The sequence below is a fragment of the Ambystoma mexicanum genome, chromosome 9 (assembly GCF_040938575.1).
Source record: "Ambystoma mexicanum isolate Mex_15411 chromosome 9, UKY_AmexF1_1, whole genome shotgun sequence".
NCBI lineage: Eukaryota > Metazoa > Chordata > Amphibia > Caudata > Ambystomatidae > Ambystoma > Ambystoma mexicanum.
In genome coordinates, this window is record NC_090931.1 from 749321603 (window position 1) to 749346001 (window position 24399).

The 24399-nt window shown below is 47.3% G+C and overlaps 1 protein-coding gene across 3 annotated transcripts in view; it reads right to left on the minus strand.

Moving 5' to 3' along the window:
- STAT1 (signal transducer and activator of transcription 1) overlaps nt 1-24399 on the minus strand; it is an 876601-nt gene that overhangs the window by 291404 nt on the left and 560798 nt on the right. For all 3 annotated transcript variants that reach the window (XM_069615679.1, XM_069615677.1, XM_069615678.1), the window contains exon 18: nt 23184-23236. In XM_069615679.1, coding sequence (XP_069471780.1) covers nt 23184-23236 — 53 coding nt within the window. The remainder of the gene's footprint in view (nt 1-23183; nt 23237-24399) is intronic.

Below are 24399 nucleotides of genomic sequence, written 5' to 3' on the forward strand. Positions count from 1 at the left end.
TAAGTAAAAGAAGAAAAGGAGTTTAAACCTCAAGTGCACCTAGTAGAACTATATGAATAAAATCCTCTATGCCTTAGCAGAGGATGGACAGTTAATTGGGAGGGTGTTAGGCAAGATTGTGTGCAGTACCCTTTGGGTGAACTACAGCAATCTTGACCTCCTGGCAATAGGAACCCAACCTTTGGTATAAGTCTGTACTACACAGGTTGGTAGTGTGGCTGAGCAGCCAGGCTTATCTCAGGAGGGGTCAATGTGAGCAGTAGGGTTGTAACACAGAGACAGTTATTCAAATAAACACTTACACTCAAGGTTTCTTGATTAAACAATTATTAATTTTATTTAACAGTCAGTTATATAAGCCTTCTTCAAAAGGGAGCAAAACATGTAACAATTATAATACACTTCAAAACACACTCTTAGTTTCACTAAATCGGATGATACCCATTGGGGATGGCACACAGGCAATTCCTACACCCTCAGGTGACTTAAATAGCTAGGACACTGTGGACATTGATTTATCACTGGTACATTTAGAGCAATACTGAGTTTGGTGCAAAGATTAGATTGGGGAATAAAACAAAGGTTAACAAATCATTCATAAATAGGTAAGTACTTCTTGAACCTTCCAATGTGAAGTCAATTTAACCCTTTCCTTGGGAAAAGGTAAAGGCAGAGAGTCAAAGGTAAGAAGAGTCTATGAGGGAGCCCCGACAGCCAATGTTAGTTGTACAATGTCTAGGGGAGCTGAAGATCTTTGCAGGTAAGTAAAAGTCTTGCACAATGTTTTTAGAAAGGTTTGTAGAAATAATATTCACTTGAAGGGCCAAAAGCTGGGAGGCTTGTGAGGGGCAAAGATGCAAGCAACTCTGCAAGGTTCACCAAGACCAGTCTCAACTGAGAGCAAGAGGTAAATTCTCTTAGACTTTACAGTACCTTTGGTTAGAAGACATGGTTCCATCTGGCTTCTGTTCCGGTACAGCTTTGCAGATCTTGGTGTTCCTGGGCCTCAGTCGTGGGGACAAGAGGGAGGACTTCTGGGGACTCCTGCACTGCAATGGGAAGGTCAGAGGCAGCAATGGTCAAACTTCCATTCAGTGGCACTTGAGCATTTCAGCTCCTCGCGCCTGACAGCAAATAGCAACAGCGCGGTTCTCGGATACCACTAAAGACTTTCCTCGCATCTGGGGTGCAGCTCTCTGTTGAGGTCACTCAGGCTTGGTCAGCCCTGCTTCAGTGAAGTCTGAGGATCTTCATGGTGCTCGTGTCCAACTTAAAAGCGAACCACTCCATTTGGTGTTCCTCTCACTGGCACTTCGGTTCCAGCAGCAGCAGCAGTGGAAGTAAAGCCAGCTTCAAGAGGATGTCTAAACAAGTTCACTTTGGAGTTGATTGGTCCCACCAACTCAAAGGGAGAAGTCGTCCTTGCAGGACTTCTCTAGTCGAAATGAATTTGGAGCTTCAGCACAGCAGCAGGGCTTCACCGGGCAAACCAACGGTCCAGGAGTTGCAGCAGTTGCCTCTTCCAAGTTCTTCTTTGGATTCCTTCATCCAGTGGTCAACTCTGCCTTCCAAGCCAAAAGCCTCGCCATTTATGCAGGTTGCTCCCATTAATTCCAGACTAGCTGTCAATCACACAGCATGGTACCTGTCCTTGCCGGACAGCCAGCCAGCCAATCACCTTTGGGTGCATTCTCGTAACCAAGGGGATCAAGCACAGGGAGTTTTCGGGCACCTCCCTCACTTCCTCAACCTGGTTTGGCACGCAGAGTAAATCTCAAGAAGGACCATTCTGACAAGAAATGGCGAAAAAAGAAGACCAGGGATTTTTTGACAAAATTGGTACCCATGGGTGCCTTACTGCAGCTGCGAATGCAGCCCGCGGTAAAAACACACAATGGTAGTAAAAAGTAAACCACTGCCACTAATTGTAGAAAGAGTAACATAAAAAAGTTACATGAGAAACTAGACAAAGGGGATACTAAGTAACCCCTCCAGCACCCTATGGTAAGATAGTATGTGCTGGGTCTAAAAAGTTACAAAATCTAAGTAAAGTCAATTCCACTTCACTGCTCTTGGAAACAGTAGTTTCACCAAGAGAAGGTATTTAAACCTTTGGGCAAATCTAAGAGACTTCCCTGTGCCGCTGCACTGAAGGTGCTGTGTGTCACAATGCAAAGATGATGCCTATGGAGTTTATCAGACTCCAAAGTCAAAAGAAACACAGAGGCCCTCATTACGATACTGGCGCTAAACCATGGCGCCATTAGCACCATGGTTGGTGCCGGTATCATAACGAGTCCGCCAATGTTCAATGGGGAATTACCATCCCATTCCAAGGTTGGCGGGGCGGCAATTCCCCATTGAACATTGGCCCTTCCCCAGTTCCATTTTTTCCCCATAGGGCTCAATGGGACTGGGGAAGGCGCTAAGTACGGTACCGCAAATTGCGGTACCGTACTTGACACCAAGGTCCCTTTGTGGGTCCCTACTTTAACAGCTGGTCTGGACCAGCCGTTCAGGTCGGGTCCCGCAAAGGGACCTCATATTAAGGCGTTAATGGGTTAACGGCACCGCAGCCTTTTACAGCGCCGTTAACCCATTAGCGCCAGGGTCGTAATGAGGCCCAGAGTATAAATCACACAAAAAATACATCAGAGTAAAAAAAAAAGTCCTAAAGTCCAGCAAAAAGAGTTGGGGGTCTCTAAGGTAGAGAGACATTGGCACATGTTTGAGAATTCTCCCTAACAGAGGGGAAGGAACGAAGGGAGGTTTGGTGTTGAAGTTGGTATTTAGGCATGCAATAAACCCTTTTTACTTGCTGTACAGGGAGCCCAGCTGAGAAGCAAGAAGAGCACCTGTGTCTTTGTTATTTTTTCCAATTCCCCTTTCCCCCCTAGCTGACCGGTGTCTTGCTGGAATTTATAATATCAGTAGGACACAGTAGTCATTGAGGGACTGTGGAGTTCAGCAGCTTCCACAGAAGAATTACAGTGAAGATACCAGCCAGAATGAAAGGACCAAGTTGATCTTTTCCGTCCAAGCTCTTATGGACCCCAAAGGTTTCTCGCTGAGTGTGTTCAGTGAAGTTCTGGTAGAATTATGCCAGGAATTAAGGGTGTTTAGGAGCAAAAATTTCGCTTTAGGAGAGTAAGTGGTAAGCTTGGGAAACTAGTTGAAAGAAATGCACGCGGAGGCAATTCCGCTACTCATAGACAAGTCTCATGATTTAGAGCCTCCGGAGTTAACTCAGGAGGAGGGGCAGGAGGAATTAAAGACTCTTAAGCAATTCAGAGGCAGAGAATGTCATTACACAATTCCCTTAGCTGTTCCAGACCGTTACGGGGGGACCCAAAAAGGTTTTCTGTTTGTGTTACTGAAATATGTTAGTGCGAATTACATTTTTGTGTCATCCAGAGGTATTCCCTCTGCCTTAGCCTGGAGCTTCTAAGGTAGCTTTCATCCTCTCATATCATATTTGCAATGCAGCCTCTTGGGCAGTGTTGTTGGTAAGTCAAAAGAGTCCACTTCTAAGTGATTTTAATGATTTATTTAAAGAGTTTGGAAAGATGTTTGACAGGCGACATATCTCAGAAGGTAGACGGAGAGTTGTTGGAATTAAAACAGGGAGGCAAGAAGTTAACTGGTTACATCACACAATTAAAGGCATTAGTATTGAAGACTAAATGGCTATAGGAGGTTTGAAAGATGAGTTAAAGGATGCTCTGTCCTCAGTGGTAGACCAGATTCATGTCAGGATCTGCTATCTCTTGTAATGCAACTAGATTTTCATCTTAGAGAACGAAAGGCAGAACGTAAGAAAAGTAGCTTAGATGTAAGACAGAATTTTAGAATTGAGAGAACTAAGGGGTAGTGGGAAGCTGAGAGTTAAGACCCTCTGTGGAGAATAAGGAAATCCGATCTAAACTCAGGGACCCTCTGTCTAAGGAAGAGTGGAGGAAGAGGGTGAGTGAAGGTCTCTGTATGTGTTGTGGAAGAGCAGGGTATTTGAAAGACTGTCCCAAGATAAAACGTAGAATTCCCATGTCGATTCCGAATTTCTCAGGTCGTGGCTAATATACTTCAATCAGTAGTTCCTCATCTCACCTCAGATGTATCCTTATATTTGGCTGGAAAAATAAAGGGACATGGTCCAGTGATGTTAGATTCAGGGGCCACAGGAAATCTTATGGATTGGGGCTTGGCCAAGTCTTTGGGAATTCTGGTGGTACAAAAGTCTAGTCCTGAACAAGTTAGGGCAGTTGATGGCTCGCAACTCTCTTCAGGACCAATCACTCATGAAGCGGTTTGTATTTGGATGGAGAAAGAGGGAGGACATGAGGAAGAATAAATGTGGGAGTTAATTGATGCACCACAATTGTTACTGATTTTGGGAATGCCATGGCTTACACTACACAACCCCTTGGTAGATTGGGAAAAGCAAGCAATACATTTCGCATACAAATTTTGTACTTTACAGTGTCTAGGTAGGAAGTTCCGACATGAGAAGTTTCCCTTAGAAAGCAGTGAAGGAAATTAAGCTTTGTGGATAGCGGAGGGTGGTTCCAGGGGTATCACCTAGGAGCAGTTACGGGCGAGTTGCCGAGTTGTTACAAGGAATTTTGGAGCATTTTTGATGTGAAGGAAGCAGGTGTGCTCCTACCACATAGGCCTTACGACTGTAAAATTGATCTTGATGTCGGCGCTCCGAACCCTTGCAGCAGGATATATGCACTTACTGAAAAAGAAAATTAACATTTAAAAGGTTACTTGGAAGAGAATCTACCTAAGGGGTTCATTCGAGCATCTCCGTCTCCTGCAGCCTCGCCTCTATTTTTTGTTCTGAAGAAAGATAAAACCCTTAGGACCTGCAAAGATTATTGCACTGAACTGTATCACCATCAAAAATCGCTATCCTCTTCCTCTAATTTCAGTAATGCTCGATCAAATTCAGGGTTCCAAGATTTTAACCAAGTTGGATCTGCATGGGGCATACCATTTGATTCGAGATCGAGTGGGAGATGAATGGAAGACAGCATTCAAAACTAAATTTGGACTGTTTGAATACTTCGTGATGCCGTTCAGATTGTGTAATGCAACAGCAGCTTTCCAGTTCTTCATAAATGAAGTCTTGCACGAATATTTGGATGCATTCGTAATTATCTACATTGATGACATTTTAATCTACTCAATGGATGAGGTCCAACATCAGGAGCATGTAAAAAAGGTTTTACAGAAGTTGTTTAAAAGCAATTTGCTAAACTGGAAAAATCGCAATTTCATACTGGGTTAGTTGAGTCCCTGGGTTTGTGATCTCACCCAGAGGACTGGAAATGGACACTCAAAAGGTTCAGGCAGTAGAACATTGGCCTTCTCCTAATTGCATCAAAGAGGTTCAGAGTTTCTATCTGCAATTCATAAAGTATTTTTCTTTGAAAGTTTCACCGATTACTTGATTACTGAAGAAAGTGGTTAAGTTCCAATGGTCGGAAGAGGCTGACCAGGCACTTCATGAACTGAAGAAGAGTTTTGTTTCAGGACCTATTCTGATTCATCCTGACCCAGGGCAACCTTTTTTCCTTGAGGTTGATGCGTCGAATTTGGAGGTCGAAGCAGTAGTGTCTCAGAGACATAAAGAGACAGGTCAACTTCATCCTGTGGTGTACTTAAAGAGGTTGGCTCATGCAGAGATTAATTACACTATTACAGACCGGGAGCTGTTGGCCATAAAGGCTGCCTTTCAGGAATGGAGGCACTAACTTCTTGGGGCCCGGCATACTGTAACCGTTCTAACAGATCATTGCAACCTATTGTTTTTGAAGTCAGTAAAGACACTTACTCTGAGACAATTGCAGTAGTCTATATTTTTTTCAGAATTTGATTTTGTTATTACGTTTAAACTAGGAAGACAAAACAGAAAAGCTGATGCTTTATCACATCAATTCCCTGGGAGTTTGAAGAATTTAGAGGATAAGTCTGCACCATTGATTTTTGAGGAACATTTCTCTTGTGCTATCTCCAGTGAAGGGTTAGATTTTGGAGCTAAAGTGAAACTACAAATGAATCTGTAACAGATGCTAGACTGGGTAAGGGAAGATCCGGCCCGAAGCAATTTTGAAGGTTTCCCCAAGATGGATGATCGCCTTTATCTGCCGAGTGTGGAGTTAAGTGAGGAAGCTCTGAAGGAATGCCATGAAACCTGTTTGTCAGCCAGCCAATCCTCACTGGGTGCATTCAGGTAACCAATGTGACTAGGACAGGGAGTTTCAGGCACCTCCCTCGCTTTCTGCCCTGCTAGACACACTGGAGACAGAGGTGGGTTTCAGTACTGAAGCCTGCCAAAGGCAAAACTAACAAAAGGGTTAAACCTGGTTTGGCGTGCAGAGTAAAACCCAAGAATGACCTCACTAACAATAAATGACGAAAAAAAGAAGACCCGGGCCATTTTGACACAATGATCACCCATGGGTGCTATACTGCAGCTGAGCGTTCAGCCTGCGGTAGAAACACACAATTGTAGGAAAATTAAACCACTGCCACCAGCCATTTAAAGTCGTGAGGGTAAAATAATAAATGTTACATGAGTAAGTAGGAAAAGGGGTTGCTAAGAGTGCTGGACCCTAATGAGTCCAGCACTCCACATAAGATGGTGTGTGCTGGACCTACATAGGAAAAAAGGTAAGTTAAGTCAATTTCAATTTACTACTCTTGGGAACAGAAGTTCACCCGAGAGAAGGTATTTACACCTTAAGAGAAATCTAAAGGATTTCTCTGTGACACTGCACTGAAGGTGCTGTATGTCACCATGCAAAATGTAGATGCCTATGGAGTTTGTCAGACTCCAAAACAAAGGCAATACAGAATCCAAATAAGATAAAAATACATGAGGGAGTGAGAAAAAATTCTCACTCCCTCCAGGATGAAGATTAAAAAGTCCTAAAGTCCAGCAAAAGAGCTGGGGGTCTCCAAGGTTGAAGTGAATTAGCACAGAAATGAGAATTCTCCCTAATATAGACAGAGCTCCAACTTCTAGTATATGCCTGTACCACTCAAGGTAATGGTAGCTATGACACAGCAGCAAAGCTTATCTTAGGAGGGAGATGTGAGATTTAGGTTAGAAGAAAGAATTCAGAATATACTGCGAGGGGTCAGAAATGGGAGGCAGACATCTTTGTGAAGGTGTTTTAAAAGATGCCATTTTATTGAATAAAAATGTTGGATAAACGCCTCACAATCACTACCGTGACAAGGATTTCCCTGTTTAAAATAAACTAGAGGAAACACTCCGACAAAGGACATCTGTCCCTCACACTTATACATACAGTATATCAACAAGGTAATGCATGGCAGTTCAAAAGGTAACAAAAACATAACAGTTCAATTCACAATTTGATCGCAGTGTCTCCTTATAATCTGGGTAATTCCCCTTCCCCAGATTCAAGCAGTATTCGGCTCCACAGCTCCAAAAGAAACAAGAAAATCCTGGTTTGTATTAAAGTTCTAACACAGTTCTTTGTGACTTCAACTTGACAACAGAAAGTTCCACCACTCCAGTGGTACATCAACAAATATATTCTCTCTCTTCTTTTTGAAATAGTATGATTTAAAATTATCGTCTTCACAGAAACAAGGAACAAGTTACTTACCTGTAACTGTTGTTCTCCAGCATGGGTCTGGCATGGATTCACATGCTCATGAATATTCCCCGTCGTCAGGCTGGGAATCCTCGGTAAAGAAAAAACCAGTATCAGTTTCGTTTCTGATCTGTCTTTCGTAGTAATAACCAATCACTGGTCTCTGCGTCATACTGACCACAGCCAATGACTGCCCTCTACCTAAGCACCGCCTCTGGCAGCCATCTTCAGATTTGGAAGCACGTGAAGTGGCAGTATGACCAAGTGAAGAGCCGCAGAGGGGTAGGCGGGAGGGTTCGCATGTGAATCCATGCCAGACCCATGCTGGAGAACAACAGTTACAGGTAAGTAACTTGTTCCTTCTCCAGCATGGGGTCTGGCATGGATTCACATGCTCATGAATAAAGAATACATAGCAGTACACACATGCACAACCACGGGAGGTGGCAAAGGCTCAACATTAAGCATCACATCAACTCAACATTAAGCATCTTACCTCCTCACCAGGCTCACCTCAGGCGAACAGGTTGCGCAGCACTGCTTGGCCGACCCTGGACTCCTCCCTGGAATCCCGGTCGACGCAGTAGAATTTCGTGAAGGTGTGCGTCGACCTCCACGTAGCAGCCCTGCATATGTCCAGCAGGGGCACACCAGATAGGAACGCCGTGGTAGCTGCGATCGCTCTGGTGGAATGGGCTCTCGGACGGCCAGGCAGCGGTCGGTTTGCCAACCGGTGACAGTACATGATACAGCCGGAGAGCCATCTGGAGATGGAAGCCTTCGAGAGAGCCTTCCCCTGATTGACAGGTCCAAAGTTCACAAAGAGTTGTGACGTCTTCCGAAAACCCTTCGTGCGGTCCACGTAGAACTTCAGCGCTCTAGCTACATCCAGCGAGTGCAAAGTCCTCTCAGCCGGCGACGAAGGCGACGGGAAGAACACAGGAAACACCAAGGGTTCGTTGAGATGGAAGTCCGACGGTACCTTGGGCATGAAGGAGGGGTGCGTCCTGAGCACTACCCTCGTGTCGTGGAAAGTCAAGTACGGGGCCTTGCAGGAAAGGGCCTGGATCTCTCCCACTCGTCGTGCGGAGGTGATGGCCACAAGAAAAGCTGTTTTCCACGATAGAAACTTCAACGGGGCCGAGTGCAGAGGCTCGAACGGAGGTCCCATGAGCTTGGTCAGCACCACGTTGAGCTCCCACGCCGGGGCCGGAGCCTTCACCGGCGGGAACGATCTGAACAGTCCCTTCATGAACTCTTTCACCAGACGATGAGACCACAAGGACGTCCGCCCCGTGGTTCTGGTGTATCGGGAGATCGCAGCAAGATGAATCTTGATGGACGCGTGTGCCAAACCAGCTTTGGCCAGCGTCAGCAGGTACGGCAGTACTTGGGGAGCCGTAATCCGTAGAGGGTTAATCTTCTGCGCGTGGCACCAGACAGAGAACCTCTTCCATTTGAGTCCGTAGCATTTAAGAGTCGAGGACGCCCTGGCCTTTGCAAGAACCTCTCTGCAATCGGCCGGTATGTCGTATCCTCCAAACTCTAGCGCTGCAGGAGCCAGGCCTGCAAGTTCAGCGACTTCGGGTCGTGGTGGAGGATGGCGCCTCCTTCCCTGGAGAGTAGATCCGCGTCCGCCGGCAGCTTGATCGGCGGGGACGCTGACAAGTCCAGAAGGTCCGGGAACCATATCTGCCTCGGCCACGCAGGTGCGACGAGGATCATCCTGCACCGTGACCTCTTGAGCTGGTTGACGAGCCGGATTAGCAGAGGCAAGGGAGGGAACGCGTAGAGGAACAGGCCCTCCCAGGGGCACGAGAAAGCATCGCCCATGCTCCTCGTCTGGGGAAACCTGCTGGCGAACCTCCGGCACTTGGTGTTCGTCGCCGTCGCGAACAGGTCGATCTGGGGTGTGCCCCACCGTCGGAAGAGGCGATCCACCAGATCCTGCCGTAGTTCCCACTCGTGGCACGAGCGCAGCTCCATGCTGAGTGAGTCGGCGATGGTGTTTTTTATCCCTGCCAGATGAAACGGCACCAGAAAAATCCCTTGGGCGACGGCCCAATGCCACAGGTCCTGCGCCTCCTTGGACAGCGCTGGGGACCTGGTTCCGCCCTGTTTCCTGATGTAAAACATGGTGGTGGTGTTGTCGGTGAAGATCCTCACCACCTTGCCCTTGAGGGACGGAAGGAAGGACCTGAGGGCCCAAAACACTGCACGGAGCTCCAGGACGTTGATATGCAGGGACTTCTCCGTCGGGAGCCAGAGTCCCCTCGCGTGCAGATTTTCGGTGTGCGCTCCCCACCCTTCCAGGGAGGCATCCGTGGTCACAGTCTCCTGGTGGGCTGGGGTCTGGAAGTCCATGCCCGCCGTCAGATGCGCGCGGGTGCCCCACCACCGTATCGCTCGTCGGAAATTCTCGTCGAGCTTGATCCTTTCCTCGAAGCTGCCCGTCGTCTGGATCCAGCGCGCATCCAGGAATTCTTGCAACGGGCGCATCCGGAGCCTGCACATGGGAATGAGGTAGATGCAGGAAGACATCATCCCGAGGAGGGACTTGATGGATCTCACTTTGGCCGCGTCGGCCACCAACATCCGTTGCACCTTGCCCAAGATGGTCCTGGTCCTCTCCTCCGACGGGGAGGCCAGAAGGGACACTGTGTCGAGCCTCGCTCCCAGAAACAGTGCGACTTGCGCGGGCACCAGGTGGGATTTGGCGTAGTTCACGGAGAATCCCAGGTCCGTGAGGAGTTGGACGGTCCTTGCCGTGTGGACCACGGCGAGCTCCTTCGTCTTGGCGCGGATGAGCCAGTCGTCCAGGTAGGGGTAGACGTGAATCCCCTCGCGGCGCAGCTGCGCCGCCACCGGTGCGAGGCACTTGGTGAATACCCTGGGTGCCGACCGTAGTCCGAAGGGAAGGGCTTTGAACTGGTAATGACGCCCTTGGACCACGAACCTGAGGAATTTTCGGTGCCCCTTTAGGATGGGAATGTGGAAGTAGGCATCCTCCAAATCCAACGACGATAGGAAGTCTCCTTCCTCCAGTTGACCCAGGACGTGCTGGAGGGTGACCATCCGGAACTTCTGCGCCTTGATGAACTTGTTCAGCCGTCGCAGGTCCAGGATGGGGCGCCATCCTCCCGTCTTCTTCTTCACGAGGAAGTATCGCGAGTAGACTCCGGAGCCCCGAAGCCTCTTTGGGACGAGTTCGATGGCGCCCTTTCTGAGCATCGCCTTTACCTCCAGGAGAAGTTGAGGGACGTGAAGTTCTTTCCTGGCCACGGGGGGGACGCGCGGGCACCTTCTTTGAAACTCGAGCGCGTGGCCCCGGGCCAGGGCGTCCAGCACCCAACGGTCGGTGGAGATGGACTCCCACACGCTGACGAAGCCCGCCAGCCGGCCTCCCACCGGGGTGCTTCGGTGGGGGCCCGACCCCACGGCCGGTTCAATCCTGCTTGGACGCGGCCTTGCCGCCTTGACCTCCTTGGCGACGACGGCGGGGTCCGCTAGACTTGCCTCGTCCTCTGTAGTCCTCTTGCGACGACGAGCGGGCCGCTTGACGGTAGGAAGCGAAACCGCCGCCGGAACCTTTGAAGGCGCCCTTGCCTCCGCCGCTCCGAAAGGGCGTCCGTCGTTGCTGCAGGACTCCAAGGGCCCGGGCCGTCTCAGTATCCGCCTTGATGGCCTGAAGGGAATCGTCCACTGTCTTCCCAAACAGGTTGTTCCCGTCGAAGGGCATGTCCAGGACTCTGGTCTGGACGTCCTGCCGAAAGTCCGTAGCTTTGAGCCATCCACGACGTCGAAGGCAAACGCCGTTGCCCAGCTGGCGGAACCCAGTGTCGGCGATGTCCGTCGCCACGGTGATGGCGTGGTCCGAAGCCACTTCACCTTCCTGGAGGATCTCAAGGGCCTCCGCCCTCTTGTCGTCCGGCAGAAAATCCAGCAGGGGAGCTATCTTGTACCAGAGCTCCCTGTCGTAGCGGGCCACGATAGCCAAGGCGTTGGCCGCTTTAATCGTCGTCGCTGCCGACGAGATGACTCTACGTCCCATAGCATCCAATTTCTTCCCCTCGCCGTCCGGCGGGGAAGTCGATGTGGAGGCCGCACCCCCCCCCGCTTTCTTCCTGGCTGCCGCGGAGACGACGGAGTCCGGGGTAGGCTGCGCCCGGAGGCATAGGGGGGCCGTGTCCGGGACCCGGTACTTTTTCTCGTACCGGTCTCTTCTAGCTGGCGTAGTGGAAGGGTTCTTGAGGAGGGAAAGGCCCTCATCCCAAATGTCGTCCAACAGAGGCACTGCGAGGACCGTCTTCCTCTTGGCCTCGCGCCGCTGATAAAGGAAGCCTTCCTTTTTCTTCTCCTCAGGGCAGAGTTGAAAAAGCTCGGAAGCCCTGGAGATCATGGAGTGGAAAGATCCGATCTCGTCGGGCGGAGAAGCCCTGGTGGGAGGCGACGACGGAAAATCCTCGTCGTATGCCTCGTCGTCCGTACCCGTCGCTGCCGTGTCAGTCCCCGTATCATCCCCTCGGGTGGACGGGGAGGAGGGCTGGACGGGGCGCGACGGTTGAAAAGGAGGTGGAGGATGGATCCTTCTTTTCTTGGTAGGGGGAACACCAGAAGGTCCCGGTTCTGGATCCCCCGACGGGAGAGGTTCCTCCGTCGGTAACGGTAGCCTCGTCCTTATCTCGGTGCATAAGGACTGTATGGCCAACAAAATGGCCGCCGAGTTGTCTCGCGGCGCTGGCAGAGGGGAATCCGACGGGCGAGCAGGGGCCCCGTCGGTATCCTCGACGATGTCGTCGTCGTCACCCGCGTCGGGGTCCATTCCGACGGGCTGGCCTTGTTCCACGCCTAGGCCGTGGCTTAAGACCTCGATCAGCTCCTCTTCTGAGGTTGAGGCCGAATCTACGACGACGCCCTGCCCCCCCTTCTTCTTCCCCACGGAGGGTTTCACGGGGGTCCTATCGATGGGCACAAAAGAAGACTCCCTCCGAGGAGGCAGGGAGATTCTGGGCCCTGAGGTCGCCACCACTGGCGCAGCCTCCACAGGCTGAGCCAGGGCCGCCGCGACCGTTTCGATAGAGGGCTTGGTCGGATGGATCAAGGCCTTCACCACCTTAGGTGCGCTCACCGCCTTATCCTTGAGGGAGGGGGCACTGCCACGCTCCTCCTCTGCCTTAGAGCTCGACCGGGGCCTCTCCAGGAGCTTCGCCGGGTGCTCGGCCTTCCTCTTACCCGACCCAGAGCGTTGGCTCGTGGTTGATGGTGCCGGGGAGGGTGCGCCCTGCCTGGCGCCCGTAGAGCCCGACCGTTCGGCGCTCCCGGTGCCAGCGGACTCGCGGTGCTTGGCCTTATGTTGGGCCCCCGTCGCCGGGGCGCCCTCAAAGGTCTTAGAAGACCGCTCGGATTTCTTCTTCTTCTCGCCAGACGGGCTCTTACCCTCCAGCCAGTTGGCGAGACGTTGATGACGGTCCTTCATGGTCCGTTCCGACATGTTGCCGCAAAACGCACAGTCCTTCTCCACGTGCGTCTTGTCCTCATGAAGGCAGTAAAGGCAGAAAGAGTGTTCGTCTTCCTTAAAGACGTTCTGCAGCTGGCATCCAGGGCAGACCCTGAACAGCTTTCCGGGCGTCGAGCTTCCCTTCTCCTGGGCCATCTCCGAGACCGGGCCTGAGAAGCTTCTGGAGTCCTCCGAAGTGTAGCTCGACGAAATCTTCACCCTTGAGGGGCACAGACGAATCCGACACGGGTCCCCGTTGATCGGATGTAGGATCGGTGGAGCTTGAGGCTCTTTTGACCGAAAAAATTGAAGTTTTTTGTGAAAAAGCGCGAAAAAAAGCACTAACGCTCGAGAGCAATAGCACGAGGATCCCAACACATGAACGTGCGGTAAAAATCTGAAGATGGCTGCCAGAGGCGGTGCTTAGGTAGAGGGCAGTCATTGGCTGTGGTCAGTATGACGCAGAGACCAGTGATTGGTTATTACTACGAAAGACAGATCAGAAACGAAACTGATACTGGTTTTTTCTTTACCGAGGATTCCCAGCCTGACGACGGGGAATATTCATGAGCATGTGAATCCATGCCAGACCCCATGCTGGAGAAAGACTAATTCCTTAGTTCGTTAGTAGCAACATAAATGGTCTTTGACAGGATGTTTTGCCACAACTTATCTCTGAAGATATACAACACTTCTGCGTCAGTTTTATACAGTTCTTTCTTCAGCCCCAAAAGCAGCATAAATAGCCTTTGTCAAAATAACTTGTCAGCACCACTTTACAACACTTCCTCAATTCTACCTGGTTTACTTCCATGCCAGGCCTACTACCTCCATCACACCTGGTTTACTCCCATGCCATGCCTACTACTTGAAAGCTTGGCCATTTGGGTATACTCCCCTGCCCAAATAGTGTTTCACAAACAGAAAAGATCAGCTTACAATAGCTTCACAGCAGCTTCACAGTTTTCATTACTTTGCAACATCACACTTGGAACAATTCTTCAGGGAAAGCAAGATTCACGTTGGTGCTCTTTAATACTCTTTTGCACTTTCCAAAACCTCTGCAAGTTATGCACCTCTGCTTCTGAATAACCTTTTCCAGAAGGGCAGCCTTCTTGCCACACTTGGTTCCCCACTGCATGAATAACTAAATACTAACAAGGATAAGGTTTTATTCTGCTTCGTCCTTGGCTTTGGCAATGTGGGGTTATACCAGCTTTTATTATATGCATCTTCAAATATGGGCAACAAGCTTCACAACCGTTGGACCTTTCATTAGCCCCCTCCTGCCTTTGGCAATATCTGTTGGTTTTAAATTGCATTACTTCTGCTTTCTTTTGACTTGGTCAATGGTTGTCTGTATTAGGTTCTAATAATATTGCCCCATTGGGTTGCTGGGTTCTCAACAAACTTGCACGCTTAAAATTACAGTCATTTGGTTTCGACTAATACTGTTTTCTGATGGTTCGATATTCAAAATTGCCTTTAATATTACTTTAACTCACACGCAAGTGTTTGTTACTCTGTACTTTTGGTAAGCGAAGTCTATTGGGACTAGTAGACCGAGAGGAGCCTGTGAAGGAAGCAGAATCAATGGACATCTTTTTTCATATCATACACATGCGGTTTTCAGATTGTACTGCAAGTTTCCTGAATTCTAGTTCCAGTCTCACTCTTCCAAGAGATCAATATTCTGGGCTTAGATTGTGACCCACAAGGGTCATGATAGGAGCTTGATGAAGTACAGGGACAGGCTGAAAGGGGGAGTTGCTCACTCCTTGAGGATCCTCCTCACTTTCTGACCCATTTGGCAGATTGTAGCTAAGCTCTAAACTATCAGTTTCATCAATTTCCATATCAAGAATGGGAGTAGGGGTTATGGGCCTACTCCCAGGGTTTTGGTGACTTAACAATTTTTCAATCAACTCACTCTTTCTACCCTTTAAACTCAGCCGCCTTATCCTACATACATCTTTCAATTGTTCCATTGTAAGTGCATTAAGGGATCGTTCATTACACTTATCCATTCATGGCATTATTTTCAGTTACAAGATTACTTTTCTTTTTGGTGGAGCTAGCCTTGTGGATGGCTTATTTGGGCACAAGTACAACCAATAGACAATGCAACCATTTTACACCAATCCCACCACTGCCACCAGTATTAGGTAAGAGTTAGTGCAGTCCAACTGGTGTGGGACTACACAAGACTTATCTCTTGGTATTAGGTAACCCACCTTTTAATGTAGGCCTGTACTACACAACTTGGTAGTGTGACTGTGCAGCTAGGCTTATCTTAAGCGGGGTAATGCGAGCCGTAGAGCTGCACAATGAAACCAGTAAATACAAGTATCCAAGTAAACACTTACACAGTTAAAGATATAATAAATTATTTATTTACACACAAAGCTATTTAAAGCATTCGTTAAAAAGCAGTAATTAGCTATAACATTAATCTCAAGATAGGATTCAATTAAAAAAGCAAACAATAAAGAAGGTGAGTAATTAATTCATATATTACACATGTTCCAGCAGCCGGAGATGACGTCATTTGAGGTCAGTATAGCATTTATATAGTATCACCCTTGCAATATTGAGTGTTTAATGAAGGAAATGCTAGGGTTAGATCAGAACAGACTGACGGGTTATAAGAACATTTAGATTCGCCCAAAGGGATGCAGGCAGTCTATTATCCTAGCATTAAAGTGTTCAACATTTAAAACCTGTGAGGGAAAATGCACTGCCAAAGCCAATAGGTTCAGAAAGAGGCCATTAGGGAGCCAGGACAGCCAAAGTCAATGGACAAAGTCAACGTTCTGATACTCTTCTTCTTAGAAAAATATTCTTAGATAGTCAGTGTTCAAAAGGAGAAATCACAGCAACTCAAGAGGAGTCACCTTTGGAAAGCACAAGCTGTAAGGCCAATGCAGGTAAGTTGAGGTCAGCTTAGTGTCAGCTTAGTGTAGGGTTGAATTGCACTCCCAAAGATAGGAAGCACCCCAAATGGTGAAAGGATAAAATATCCCAAGCCCCACAGTACCTTGGAAATGAAATGAAATATTTTATTTATATAGCGCTCGTACACAAGTGTTTTAGAGCGCGACCAGGCAAAGGGAGGGGAACAAGGGAGAACAAAAACAACGATCTTATTAGGCCCAGTGACATTGAGAACGCGCAAGTGCATGGAAAAGGGGGAAGTGCATGCAAAGGGGGAGATGTGAAAAGTGCGGAACTCAGGAGAGAACAGAATAAATAATAAGTAGAATAAAAAAATAAATAAAAGGCGATAAGCAATGGTAGTGCAGCTGGCAACTGGCAAGTGCTGGATTAGTCAGATAGGGTATATCTGATAAGTGCAGAAGAAAAGTGGGAGGGGGACTGCATGGGTACAGATACAGGCCCCAGTGCAAGAGGTGGCCTGGAGGCAGTTCAGGAAGGTGGCAGGGTGAGCAGGTACCTGGGCCCGAATGACAGAGGGTGGTCAGGTGCATGGTGCCGAGAGAGAAAACAGATCAGCAGGAGAGAAGAGAGGCAAAGGCGGAAGTGAAGAGGAAGGTCTAGAGGTGCTTCCGGAACCAGAGATGATTCTCCTCAAGTTTCAAGGTGGCCGGAAGGCTGTTCAAAACAGAGACCCTAGCCGGAGATAGATCTACCCCCAGTTTGTATCTTTGAAAAACGACTGACCCTGAGGGAGTTAGAAGAAGAGGAGCGAAGGGCTCGAGAGGGGAGGTATTTACAGAGGGATAGTTGAAGGTATTTTGGATCCAGGCCCCAGAAAGCCTCGTGGACAATGCAGAGGGTTTTAAATTTAATCTGTGCATCCATTGGGAGCCAGTGAAGGGATTTCAGAGCTGGAGAGATACGATCCCAGGGCTTGAGGCCAAGGACAAGTCCTGCACTCCTGTTCTGGATTATTCGTAAAGGGCGGAGAGTGGAGGCAGGTAGATTTTGAAAGAGGCTGTTACAGTAGTCCAACCTAGAGAGTACCAGAAATTGGGAGACAGTGAGCTTCTGGGGAAAGGAGATGTGTGCGGAGAAGGAAAGTGTGTAGTCAAAGATGACCCCGAGGTTCTTAGCCTCGCAGGTAGGGGCAGAAGGAGGGCCAACGGAGGCCAGCCAGAGAGTGAGGGGAAAGGATGATTAAGGTGTACCAATGAGGAGGATCTCAGTCTTGTTGGCATATAGACAAAGATCGCTGGAGGCACACCAATTTTGAATGGTTATTAGGCAATCAGAGATGAGGGAAGGAGAGGGGGTGGCTGAAGGAAGCCTGAAAATGAGTTGGGTGTCATCAGCATAGCACTGGAAGTTTAAGCAGAAAATGTCTAGTCCTGAATGCACCCAGTCCTGATTAGCTGGCTGTCCTTTTAAGACAGCCACCCTGATGTGTGATTGACAGCCTAGGTTGTGCATGAATGGGAGAAACATGCTTAAAAGGTGAGGGTTTTGGGACTAGAGGCAGAGTCGACCACTGGGAGAAATCCCTCACAAAGAAACCGTGAACGAAGATTGCTGTATCCTCCTGGACCTTTGAATTGGCCGGTGAAGTCCTGCTGCTGTGCTGAAACTAAATTTGACAGAAAGCTCCGGAAGGGACGACTTCTTCCCTTGGGTTAGTGGGACCAACGAACCCCCCGAGATGAAACTCCACTGGACCATCTTCCCTGATTGGCTGTACTTCTTCGCTGGTCCAAGAACCAAGTGCTAGGGGTCTAGAAATCCATAGTAGAGTGCAACGTCTGAAATCGGTCCAGAAGCTCAAGGAGTCTCCTAAGGACCGTCCACATCTAGGACGACCGGAGCTCGAGTCCCCTCACCAGAATGCAGGACCCAAGGAGTGAAGGAAGTCCAACCGGTATCCGAGATCTGTGACGGTGTTGTTTACTAAGCGATGAAACAGAAAAGTGATGCTGAACTGAAAAGAGCCTTTAGCTGCTGACACCCTCCAAACTACTGCCGCAGGAGAACTCCAGACGTCCTCCCTCTTGTCCTCACGACTGAGGCTCAGGAGCACGCGGTCTGCACTGCTGTAACAGGACAGAATCCAGCTGGACCACTCTTCCTCAAACCAGAGGTACTGTTAAGACTTGGGGTACCTACCCAGATGTCTTTTAGCTGTGCTTTTCCCACTTGGGAATGGAACTGGCATACTTTTAGAGTTTATTCCAACCCTCCTTTCACAGGCTTAACAGCTTGTGAGCCTACAAGTGATTTTCTACAAACTCTTTAACTTTGTGCAAGACTTTGATTCTAAGAAGTGCCTCCGCTCCATAGACTGTGTTCCAATTGACTTTGGCTGTCCTGGCTCCCTGCAGACTCTTCTAGCCCATTGACTTTTGCGATTGTTTGTCCCTCATAGGTGGTACCTTGTTTTAGACAATTATTGCAGGGAAAGGCTTATCTAGATTTCATTGCAAGATGTTTCCTCACATATACTGAGAACCTGTTAAACCTTTTTCCTTCCTTAAACAAGTGTGATATATAAATGCCATTCCTGTCCTTGTGAATGAAGTCACCTCAGGGTGTAGGAATTGAGTAGGAAGCATATCCAAAGAGTACACAATAACTTGTTCAGAATCTGAAAAGTAATTTTAAAGTGTATTTACATTGTTACATAAATTGCCTGTTTAACGAATGCTTATTTAAAACTTGATGTTAATAAATAAATATTCATAACTGAAACCTTGAGTGTAAGTGTTACTTGGTTACTTGTATTTATGAATTTCTTTGTTACAGCTGACATTTACCAACCTTGAGATAGGCCTGGCTGCTCAGTTACACTACCAACTTGTGTAGTACAGACCTATAACAAAAGGTGGGTTACCTAATACCAAGCAGATAAGTGCTGTGTATTCTCACACAGTGCAACTGCACTAATTCTTACCTAACAGTGTGTCAGTCGAGTATGTAGAAATATTCTATAAGTCATTGCCAATAGACGAAACTGGCACGCATTCAACAGTCGGCAGAGCGCCCATCTCCAAAGCCTGCAAATCAGGGGACTTGATTGTAACTACTTACGGAATGTGACTTTTCTTGAGGTCACCTTCTTTTTCCCCTTTACCTTATCTTCATTGGACGGCCTTGGTTGGGTAGAAAGAGCACAGACATTTTCTGGAAGCTGAAGTTGTAGGGCACACATCTTGTTTTTGATTTTTTCCTTTTTTGGACCAGTTTACCTCTCCCCTATTATCGTAAAGGCCTGTTGAGGAGATTAATTGACAAGAGTGCCCGATACAGTCAAGCAAGCCTCTATTGTATCTTCTAGCACCTCTGGCGCTGCAATGGCTCCAATATACTCAGAAGCAGGGGGTGGAATCAGCTGTATATCAGGTGATCATCAGGGGCCAAACACTGCCGTTCAGGAAGTAATGACTCGGCTGACATAGGGCTTAACGGGGGAGCCTGAATAGAATACAAACATGACCGGCAAGTGATCAGTTGAAGTCAGACGACCCTCTATATATGACACCTTCAAACTGAGAAGTTAAAAGAGGGATAGTTGGTCTGAAATGTTATTATTTAAGGACTCTTATAGATTTGCCAAGACCAGCAAATTAGTGTTCATTACCGACAGTGTATTTCCAACGTGGGGGGTCAATAGAATTCCAAAATATCTTTGCAGGGTCGGTTGTACAAAGGAGATCAAAGAGTTAGTGGAAGAATCCGGTCTGCATAAACAATAGGGGAGTCAGAAAGGTGCAGGTCCTTTGTCCGATCATGCTCACTAATCCGCAAGTCTTTTCATGAAGCAGCTTCTTTTAAATTTGTCAGATTTTGCATAATTAAAGGAATAGATTCCGAAATATGAAGTATCGAACTATTGTGCACCAGTAATTGAACCTGCGTAGGTAAAATTCCCTGAGCAACCAGTGCAGCTGAATTGAGCAGTCGTTCGTGAAATGAACCTGCACCAAGGTGATAGATGAGCCTCCGGGTGGAACCAAGTCTCACCCCGACCCCCCGGGGGTCCCTTTAAAATAGCAGGGGCTGCTCTCTGCAAAGGTTCATCCATGGGTGTAAGATTTAAGGGGCCTCTTAACACCGGGTGCAGCAGGGTTTCCATGCCATGCTCCAAAGACGAGACTTCCACCAGAAGCACAGAGTCTGGAAGGTCATCAAAAACAATCAGAATTGGTTAAATCTTGAATGTGGGAAACCAACGGGGGTGTGAACAAGGCGTCTCCTTGTTCCGAGCTCATAGATGTTCCCAGCAATGAAGTTGTAGGTTTTAAGTATGCTTGGATGTCCAGGCTCTGACAGGCAGTCCAGGGCAGTTTAGTCACCTGAGCCAGCTTCGTTATAGGAGTGTCTTTCATCTTCCCAACTTGTAAGTTCAAGTTCTTTGGTACCCCAGCTCCCTTGGGCATTTTAAATTTAAGCCTACACACGTACGACATCAGAAAGTCGAGCAAGGAAAATTAGAACAAAAATAAAGAAGGAGCAAATGTTATAAAGTTAGGGAGACAATTCACTCACCAACTGTTAGGAAGAATTCTCAGAAATGTTCTAATTCCTCTCTAACTTAGAGACCCCCACCTCTTTTGCTGGACTCCAGCACTTTATTTTTTTTACCTGGAATGAGTGAGACCCTTTTTTCCCCGCTCTCTCATGTATTTTAATGTGATTTTGAACTCTTTGTTTCTTTTGGTTGTGGAGTCTGACAAACTCCATAGGCATCATCTTTTACATTGTGTCACACAGCACCTTCAGTGTAGTGGCACAGAGAAGTCATTCAGATTTCCCAAAAGATTTAAATACCTTCTCTTGGATAAACTACCATTTCAAAGAGCAGTGAAATGAAATTGACTTTACTTACACTTGTAACATTCTAGACCCAGCACGCACTATCTTACAATAGGGTGCTGGAGGGGTTACTTAGTATCCCCTTTGTCTAGCTTCTCATGTAACATGTTTTACGTTAACCTTTCCTCAGTGAATGGCTGGTGGCAGTGGTTTATTTTTATCTACCGTGGTGTGCATTTACTGTGGGTTGTGTCCGCAGCTGCAGTAAAGCACCCAAGGGTGCCATTTTTGTCAAAATGGCCCTGGTCTTCATTTTTTGCCATTTCTTTGTGGAAAGATCCTTCTTGAGATTTACTCTGCGTGCCAAACCAGGTTTGGTCCTTTTGTTCGCTTTGCCTTTGGCGGGATTCATGAGTGAAGTCTGCCTCTGGCTACAGGGTGTCTGGCGGGGGCAGGAAGCGAGGGAGGTGCCCGAAACTCTCTGTGCTTAGTCTCCTAGGAGATAGGAATGCACTCTTAGGTGATTGGCCGGCTTGCTGTCCAGCAAGGACAGCCAACCTGCTGGGTGACTGACAGCTGGGCTGGAACGAATGGGAGAACACTGCATAAAAGGCAAGGCTTTTTGGCTTGGAAGGCAGAGTCGACCACTGGACGAAGGAATCGGAAGAAGAACTTGAAGAGGAAGCCTGCTGCAACTCCTGGACCGTTGGTTTGCCCGTGAAGCCCTGCTGCTATGCTGAAACTCCAAATTCATATCGACAGAGAAGCCCCTGCAAGGAAGACTTCTCCCGTTGTGTTGGTGGGACCAATCAACTCCAAAGTAAGCCACCTGGACATCCTCTCAGAGCTGGTTGAAATTCCACTGCAGTTGCTGCTGTAACCGAATAGCCAGGGAGAGGAGCACCAGATTGTGTGCGTTGCTTTTAAGCTGGCCAAGAGCTCCAGGAAGATCCTCCAGACTCCCAGGAAGCAGGACTGACCGAGCCTGAACCACCTCAACAGAGTGCTGGACCCCAGATGCAAGGAAAGCCCATCTCGACAGCCGGGAACCGTGGTGTTGCTATTTGCGGTAGATGTGAGGAGCTAAACACCAAAGTGCCATTTATTTGAAGATTGCCGGTTGCGGTCAGTGACCATCTCATTGCAGTGCAGGAGTCCCCAGACGTCCTCCCTCTTGTACCCTTAACTGAGGCCCAGGAACACCAGGATCTGCAGAGCTGCACAGGACAGAAGTCATCTGCTGCCCTTTTTCTTCAGCCTAAAGGTACTCTACACTCTAAGAGAACTTACCTCTTGTTGTGTAACTGAACTTGTTCTCTGTTGGTGAGACCTGTTGTGGTTGCTCTGTAAAGTTGCTGATAGCTTGTTTACTTCACAGCTTGTGACCCTGCTTTAAATTCTTCTTTTCTACAAAGACTTCTAAAACATTGTGCAAGACTTTTACTTACCTGCAAGAAGTGCTTCAGCTCACCTAGACTTTTGCCCAATTGACTTTGGTCTAGCCTGGCTCCCTGAATGAGTCTTCTGCCCTTTGACATTGTGTTTTTGTCTTCCTTCCAGCAAGGGGTGAACAAACTTTGCAGAATACTTGTGTGATCTCTTGTTCTGTTTTAATAATATTTTCCTTTGCCAAACTCTTGAATATAATTCTAAATGCCAACAGTAGTATATTAATATCCACAGTATCCTAGTTATCAAAGTCACCTGAAGGTGTAGGAAGTGTCTGCGTGCCATCCCAAAAGGGTAGTCACTGATTTAGAAATATTAAGAGTGTGTGTATTTGTGTGTTACTATTATATTGCCCTCTTCTGAAGAAGGCGTAATTGACTGTTAAATAATTAATAACTGTTTAATCAAGAAACCTTGTGTAAGAGTTTATTTGAATACTTGTCACTGTGAAACTCCCCTACAGCTCACATTGACCCCTCTTGAGATAAGCCTGGCTGCTCAACACGCTACCAACCTGTGTCGTACAGACTTATCCCCAGTGTTTTATGGCTTTTCAGGTGAAAGTGGGTGGGGGACACGGACACACACACACACACACAGTCTCTCTAACGGTTTCTCTCTCTCTCTCTCACGGTCTCTCTCTCTCTGAGGCAGTTCACCAAGACACACAGGATATTGATCCGTGTAAAAGGGTACATTATGTATCGGCCGAGATTAGATACAACTGTAAATTAAAAAATACTTTATCTAATCATCTCCAAATAACCACCCACAATTCAGTAGTACGTTTTGTCATTACCGATATTTAAGAACACAACATTGCGTGGCCACATGTATGGTAATAAATTAAATTGTATGCTTACTTTACAGAATCTTGTCCAAGGAATAAGACCATCATCACTATTGGCGTTTGGACCTAGTGAAAGTATTAGACAGCACATTTTCACAAATAATGTACTACATATCAGTAAGTCATCTTCAGTCAGAACACATACATTGCAATGGCTGGAGAGATAAGCAACCAAATGAAATGATTATTTAATTACAAATCTACAGTTATGCAGGAAAATGATTACATTTGTACCAATGCTGTACTATACAGTTAACACATAAAATACACCATTCTTCCTTCACAGAAATACCAATCTGATAATCTAAGGGCTTATTTCTGAAAGAGAATCTTACAATAACTGAATTCAGACAGCAAGAAACATGGCAAGTCCTTTCCGTGCAGAGATGCTGAGCCTACATTGTGTCATGGTTCTTCGAACTCATGAGGTTTAATGTGAGAATTAAAATCAAGCGAAAGTACCTCTTATCGGCAGATGGAACCATCCAGGTAAGGATGATCCCCTTTGGAACATCAATTATTTCCCAAATAAGCTCAGAAAAACAACCAATTTACCAAACATTGGGATGCTGTATAAACAGCATCTTAAAAAGAGTGTGCTAAACAAGTCAAGGACCACTTACAACGTTACACACACAAAGTGGGTATAGACCCTTTGTTTATGTAAGGGCATTATTAACTAATACCTAATTTCATGCATTTATGCCTTTTAGGTGGAGTGTTTTATGCACAAGAAAAATATAATTGACACTGGAAACGGAGAGACCAGAAGATAATGCAATACCCCAAAAGACACTGAAAAGAAACTGAAGAAGAATCTAAAGGTTCCATCTGGGTTCTTTTTAAAATGGGTCATTACATTAAGCTTTTTTTAAGTTGCGTTTTCTATGTATCAAAGAGTCAAAGTAAAAAGTTTTGGTAGGTCAGAATTAGGAAACACAAAAGAAGGCATTGTGAGGGACTTTTTTTCCAAGCTTTATTTATAATTTTCTCAATTAATCAAAATACACAGTTCAGAGCATACATCTGGTCATCAATCGACAGTACAACAACTCCTTAACCAACAATTCCCTCAACAGTAACAACAATAAAGTGCCACCAGCGCCAGCGCAAAACTGTATGTCCCAATAAAACAACAAGCTCATAGTAACTCGAAGTGCTGAAGAGTCTGCAGTTTGTGGTTAGTGTGCTCTCTAGAGCCCAAGAATTGAACAATTGGGAGCCAGGCC